The 7,397-nt window shown below is 39.2% G+C and overlaps 1 protein-coding gene across 6 annotated transcripts in view; it reads right to left on the reverse strand.

The window, feature by feature from the left end:
* The window catches only part of cep192 (centrosomal protein 192), a 132,487-nt gene that overhangs the window by 34,115 nt on the left and 90,975 nt on the right, over positions 1-7,397 (reverse strand). For all 6 annotated transcript variants that reach the window (XM_032518238.1, XM_032518235.1, XM_032518234.1 and 3 more), the window contains 6 exons: positions 5,433-5,547; positions 3,988-4,144; positions 3,152-3,833; positions 2,038-2,186; positions 1,574-1,804; positions 983-1,108 (listed from right to left, as the gene is read on the reverse strand). In XM_032518238.1, coding sequence (XP_032374129.1) covers positions 983-1,108; positions 1,574-1,804; positions 2,038-2,186; positions 3,152-3,833; positions 3,988-4,144; positions 5,433-5,547 — 1,460 coding nt within the window. The remainder of the gene's footprint in view (positions 1-982; positions 1,109-1,573; positions 1,805-2,037; positions 2,187-3,151; positions 3,834-3,987; positions 4,145-5,432; positions 5,548-7,397) is intronic.

Raw genomic sequence — 7,397 nt, forward strand, 5'->3', positions numbered from 1 at the left:
TGCACAAATATTATAAATAGAGTAGAAATACAAAGAAATAAAAAATCAATTGCCTCCGCCCCTCCCTTACCCCCCACACTGCTGCAATCCTTGTCAACAGTCTCGTCACTTCCCGTCTCGATTTTTGCAACTCTCTCCTCTTCTGTGTTGCTCACAAATCCCTCCATAAACTTCAATTGGTCCAGAATTCAGCAGCCCGCATCATTACTCAAACCCACTCCCTCCACCATATCACTCCTGTCCTCCAACAGCTCCACTGGCTCCCGGTCCATTTCCTTATCAAATTCAAAGTCCTCCTATTAGCTTTCAAGGCCATCCACAACCTCGCCCCCCCATATTTGTCTGATCTCCTCCAGCGTCCCACGCCCTTCCCTCTCCGCTTTCCCTCAGATCGTCTTCCTCCATAAACCTCTTGTCCCCCACCCCGTCTCACCACCATGGGGGCAGAGCATTCAGGCCGCTCTCTCTGTCCTGGAACTCATTACCCCCCCCCCCCCCAACGCAAAACTTGATTCATTCCCGCATTTCAAGTCTCACCTAAAACACATCTGTTTAAAACTGCTTAGTCCACCTAAATATCTATTGCCTGTCTTTTCCGTTTTTTGCTGTATAGTATTGTTGTTTGCTGTTGTATAGTATTTTGTTTGCTGTAAGTATTTGTTTTTGTTGTGTATATTGGTTTTGCTGTTTATAGTATTTTTTTGCTTTTGTTAGTTTGTTTTTTGTATAGTATTTGTTTTGCTGTTGTATAGTATTTGTTTTGCTGTTGTATAGTATTTGTTTTGCTGTATAGTTGTTTGTTGCTGTTCTTAATATGAATTCCCTGTGCGGAGCGTCTTGAGTGCCAAGAAAGGCGTCTTTAAATAAAATGTATTATTATTATTATTATTATTATGCAGCACTTCAGGTTGTTGTGGATCAGTATACAGTATGTGTGTTTGAAATTGGTCTAAGAATATGTAGAACTGTGCTGTTGACTTACTGCACTGATAATCAGACGGATAGGCACTGTAGCATGAGTCCTGTTGATCAGGTTGAGAGGAAGGGATTTGGCACTGCCTCCTGGAAGGTCTCCAAAATCCAGACCGCCAGATTTGCCTACTTCAACCTGAGAATCAAAATTAATTTAAGATCCTGTCTTAAGTACTTTTATACTTCATACATTACCTGTAACTGCTTTTTCACTTTAAAACACCATGTGGGTACATAAATATATCAACCCCTTAGTATTTTAATTTGCCTTATTTCTTATGGCTCATATTAAAGATTACGTAAGCCATTATGCACAGTCACATCCTGCGCCACCCACCACAAGTAAATTCTTTTTTTTTTTTTATAGTCAACGTCAAACCTCTGGCAGTAACTGTCCGATGCTTTTGACACATTTCAAGTAAAATTTGCCACGTTACAGAGCCAGACAAGACTTTGCGGACAGCTTGCACATTCTCATGTCAAGTTCATTTTTATACATCAAATTGTGTGTGAGAACCATCTTACACAGGCTTTTTGTGAATATGCAACGTTTATACAAGAGGCCTGTTTAGAGTGCTGCCTTTGCACTGTAATCCCTCACCTCTAGTGCAGGATTCTCTGCTATGGCAACCAGCACCACCTTTTTAGCAAAGATGTTGGCCCCTGCAGCAACGTTTGTCTCTGTGGATGCAGGCCAGGAGCAAACACTGAATATACAGTGGTAGACACCAGCCTGTGGAGGGATGAACAACACCTTCTGCTCCTCTGTACTCTTGGGGGCAATGATTGTCTTGTTCTTCACTATAAGCCACTGGTACAGCATGCTATCCACCTGTAGGGATTGGCATCAAAGACAGAATTAAAAAGTGATAATTAAATGAGTATTGTCAGCTGATTTAGACAGATATTTAATAATTATTGATTCATTAGTTGTCTCAAAGTTTTAAGGCAACTAATTATGAGCAGATCTTTCTGAAATTTTAGGGGTTTTGACACAATTTTGAAGATACTCTTAGCATATACATTTTGCATAGAATCAGTCCCTATTCTGTGCTTTCCATTTACCTTTGCTCCATCAATGGCCAGGTTAGTGACAGTGATTGACACTTGCTGCCATCTCTCAGAGGGGTTGAAGAGGCTGAGGGAGGTTTGTGAAGCGATGCCTACACAGCAGTTGTGAGGGAACCGCAGTTCTTCTGGCACCACCACTTGGCCTGAAGAAGACAGTGTAAAGGTTATACAGCAGCTGATACTAGGAAAAGCTGCCCCTCCAAGCAGAATTGATGGTAAGCAATGCACTTTTGTAAGTGATCACAATGTGATGCAGACTTATAACACTATAATGTATTGCAGCAATGACAACCTTCTGATATGCACAAGAAAATGACAATATCCTTGTATTAAACAAACTGCAGCCAACATTTATGATTAGGTAAGGTATGACGAAGAATATTAATAAGACAGTCAAATCCTAATGTCAAGAGCGTACACATTATATATTAAAATAGGCAAAGGAAGATAACTTTCTTATAAACACCAAGACCACTGCTACCTCTCAGTTGCTCAAGACAGCCTGCAATCAGGGTCTCTGCACGATATTGATTGTAGGGTTTTCCCATCATTCCCATGTCATGCTGATCCCGAAAAAAGGTTTAAGGTGGCTAAATAAATTAAACAAGTATATTTTATTATAACCTCCGCCAAAGAGGTCATGAGTTCTGTGTTCTGTGTGGTGTGTTTGTCTTTTGTCTGTCAGCAGTATTACAGAAAAAACTACTGGCCCGATTTTAATGAAACTTGGTTAAGGGTGTACGGGCCAAGGAAAAACCCATTAAATTTTGGAGCAGATCCCAATTACTATTCTCGGCAAATTTTTACTGTCATTAACAATGCAACATAGTGCATTCATGTAGCGCCAGCATAATCGGAAAAGGAGTTCGCAGTCACATTTCATGGCTTACCTAATACATTTCCTCGTATTTGTCACGCAAATACTGGAAAAAGCTAGCAACATGTTTAATTGCTCTGAGCAACCATCCAAGGAGCATGTGAAATCACCATTTGTCTTGGCTGAGGTTTGAGCTTTCAGAGTTCCCTTCTACTTTTTCTAGGTATTTTACAGTTTTTGTAATACATAACTCAGCACATTTATTTATAAAAGAAGAGAGAAAAACCATGCCTGTAGAGGACACACTGTAGAGACTGTTTCCTGTTGCTCCCACATGATAAGAACCAGTTTGCATTGGAACTTCAGGTCCCAAATACGGTTGAGTCAGCTGAGGGTTGACCCAGCGTTTGGCCAGGAGGGACTGCATATCTCCTTGGTGGGGAAGGTCAATCAAGCCAGCACATTGGGGCTTAAAGCTGGGTATGGGCACATAGTGAAGTCCCTCTGATGAGTAGGATGGAGGCATGCAAAGGCCAGTAGCATACACAGATGTTGACACTGAGCTAGGAGCTCCCCACTTCTGGGAACTTTGAGAAGTTGCAGTGTTGCTAGTTTGCTGAATGTTCAGATTACTGCAATAGCCTGAGTCGACTTTGGTGAGCTGCCTTACATTAGACTCAGAAAGGTGCTTGTGGTTCCTGCACCCTGCTGAAGGATCACCAGTTCTGTCCCTGGGGTAGTGGTAGTTACATTCACTCTGGCTGCGAGTACAGCTCAGACCAGAAGCACTACGTGAGGGCTTTGGGCTTTTACACTGCTGTGCTGGTAGTGGGTCCAGACTTTTAGAATGCTCTGGTTTGACCTTGTCCAGGTTTCTGGGCAGGCCAAGAATATCAAGGTCAGCATCTGGTTCCACAGGTGGAGTTGGACTGATTCTGATGATGGTGGTGCTCAGTGCCATGGAACAGTTATTCTATGGAAAGCAACAAGACAACAACCAAAGACAATTAGAACCACACATAATAGGGACCTGACTATTTCACGGAAATTCATGTCTCATGAAAAGAATGGAACATTCAGCGCTATTGCTGCCAAGGTTAGGTATACTTCACTTTGTTCTACTGTACCTTTTTCCTCTCAGGTGAAGGCATGACAGTGCTATCATTCATTGAGATGTACGTGAGCCTGCTGAGACTAGGGCTGAAGCAGATAGACTCAGGTGAGAGGTCAAGACCTGGATGTTTGTCTGACAGACCACCACTGGATGACGCAGGTGATACCATACTGAGAAGAAAAGACAAAACAAGAGCAAAGTAATGAATAAAGAGTGGCTCAAAATACAAACCTCCCGCGTCTGTCAGTAGTAATAAGTATTAGTCATACATTATGTATACGTATTTCACTTGAATTTTATTTTAATGATTGCATGTGACAAAAATAAATTATTCAGTGGTTTGCAAACGTTTTACACCACGTACCACTTCAGCAACTATTAGGCCCTATTAAGTACCAGCAATATGACCCATGTTAACATGGTCCTACCCTTTTTAGCTACAGACAGTAAACACAGGAGGCAGGTGTATTTATCGTTGACCTCATCTGTCCCACTCCAACTGAATGCAATTTGAGATGACTCAGGTCATATCTTCTAACGGTTTTGTTTGCTGCTAGCAGGTGCTCTGGAGACTTCACCGCCTAATAGTTCCAGTATGGAGCAACAATGCAGGGTTTTTGACTGCTATCAGAGCTTGTAACTAAGCATCGACGTATGCACGCTCCGTGACTATGTAGCGTGCCAATACAACAAATTATATATATATATGTAAAAAAATACTTCTTATTAGTTTTTCCTTTAGTAACATAAACATACTGTATGTGCCATCAGGGCACGGAACATACAACATAACCGGGAGAGGATTTGTGCGTTAAGTAGCACAGCAGTTACCATACGTGAATCATCATCACCTTTATTCAACACTTTTGACACTTTTTTCAATGTCACTTTTTTACATTTAACACTATGTAACAATAACTTTGTAACTTTAGTTCTACAGTTTTTTTTTAAATTTATGGTCAATAAACCTCATTTATAGGAAATTATACCTAATGTGTGAGTTAGAAAAGCTGAAATTAGTAATTATTTAGACTAAAATTAAAGGAATAGATGTTGATGGATAATCACAGACTGGAATATGTCAACTTTTAATCAATACTATTTCAAAACCACTTCAATTTTTTCTTTTCAAATGCCGTAAAATTGAATATGACACTCCAAAATTAATGAAAGTAGAGATTCGCCAAAGAGCGTTGTGTGGAATCAATCATGATATTTTTGGTAATTACAATTGGGTAGTTAAAAAGAATATTGATATGGGAAAATGGGTCAATTTAAACCGAGGACAATTAAAGGGTTAATATTAATGTGAAGGTTCCTTTTATTGTTGAGTAATAATTTGATCAATTTGGGGTGAATAAAATATAAGCCACTAAAAGATTACTATTTAATAAAAATGATAATAAAAAAGTAATATTGAATGCTCTTTATTTATCAAGACCATGTATAATACAATACCTATCAGCACTGGGAATGGAGGTCTGACTTGGAGAGGAGTGAGTAAGCGGAGAGGTGGATGGTCTGAAGTTGCACTGCGTCTCCTCCACATAAGGCTGAGAACCCTTCAGCAAATCTGAGGAACAGAGTTATTGTTACCACACGCATTCATAATGTCATCTCAATATTCTCACAGGGGCAATACTTTGTAATCATGTGAAATATGGTGACCACTGATCTAAGCAGTGGTTTGAATAAGGGTGATCACTGCCCAGACCACTGTTACACCTTGGGTGGCTTCAGTGTGATTGTCGATACGTTTGGTGCCAGAACATTTTTTTAATTCTTTAAGCCACAGTTTTACGGTATACTTTTAGATCCTGATTGTTTACTAAGGTAAAAGACTTTAGTCCTCAGTCATGTGGATCTAAAGTTTTAAGTTTGCTGTAAGCTTAATTTGGACTAACCCAGCAGCAAGGCTAGCCGGCTTGTTTAGCTTTTATGAACTTCTTTGTGGATCTGAAGCTTTTAGTATTTTTTTTTACGGATTTTATTGCGGATCTTAAAGCTTTTGCACTTCCATGAACTTTACGGATTGCAAGTGTGATGTGCAGAGGAAAAGTATAATCTTTATGTAAATACCCTGATAAATATGTTGCTAAGTTCATGTCTTAAATGTCAGATCCCCAACCAGATCTGATATTCAAGAACAACCACAACTTCGGTTTTAAACTGAAATTTGTTAAGAAGAAAACAACAGTAGCCTTTCTAATTGAATCAGCTCCTTCCAACTTCAGTTCTTTAGGAGAAATAAAGGGAGGTTTTATTTAATGCCTTCCAATGCAATAAAATATCAATACATAAATTTGCTTCTTCGGAATATGTGGCTCTTCAGTTCAATTTCTCCCCTCAAGCTTTTTTATATCATATAGGCCACCAAGACATTCTGCCAATTGTTGCGAGGCCTACACTGAACTACTGTTGACTATCTGTATTGACTTTGACAGCATACTTATGGTTAGTGAATTTAACATCTATGTTGAGGACAGCAGTGCTATCGAATTACCTTGCATTCTGTATAGCTAATGGGCTGACCAAGCATGTGTCAGAGCCCACAACCAAGAGAGGTCACACTCTTGGCCTAGGAATTTTGCACTTAAGTACAAACAGAGATCACTGAAAACTCCAGCAAACTGTTCACTGAAGCTTTCTCTGCCAATCCTGCACTTATTTTAATGATATGGTGGATAACTTTAGCCCTAAAACTACTAATCTGATCTCTCTGATGCTCTTGCCCCTGCAAAGTTATGACACACTAATGAAGCTTCAGTAAAGAGAATGTCAAAATGCAGAACACAAATGGTGAAAATTAAATCTCCACTTTTACTATGAGATTTTTAAGGATATTATTTCAACTTATAACGTAGTACTAAAAAATGCAAAACAATCTTATGCTCTGATATCACTACTAAAAAAAAGCACCTGAACTCTTTTTTTACCAAAGCAAACAATTTTGCCTTGTTTTTTACAGACAAAATCAAAAACATAGACAAACTATCAGTACCTCCGTATCAGGCAAACGGTGCATGTCATTTCCAATATTAAAAAAATCCTAATCTTCATAACACAATTCAATCCCATCAGCCATAGCACCCTGAGGAGATTGTGAAAAATTTATGTTCTTCCCCCAAGCTTGAAAATTATGAATACCTCTCTTTTCACAGACCATTACCACAAAACGTAAAAAAAGCAGTACTCAAACTTCTTTTTAAAAAACAAAAACAAAAAAATTTAGATGATGACTCAATGAAGTATTATATCAAACCTCCCATTACTGGGTAAAATCATAGAAAGAGTTGTTTTCCATCAACAGCACTGATGCTGCTTTCATGAAAGCCACACAGGACTGTTGCATACTGGATGTTTTTCCCTTTTAACACCATTCTTTGTAAACCCTAGAAATGGTTGTGCGTGAAAATCCCAGTA

The sequence above is a fragment of the Etheostoma spectabile genome, chromosome 6 (assembly GCF_008692095.1).
Source record: "Etheostoma spectabile isolate EspeVRDwgs_2016 chromosome 6, UIUC_Espe_1.0, whole genome shotgun sequence".
Taxonomy (NCBI): domain Eukaryota; kingdom Metazoa; phylum Chordata; class Actinopteri; order Perciformes; family Percidae; genus Etheostoma; species Etheostoma spectabile.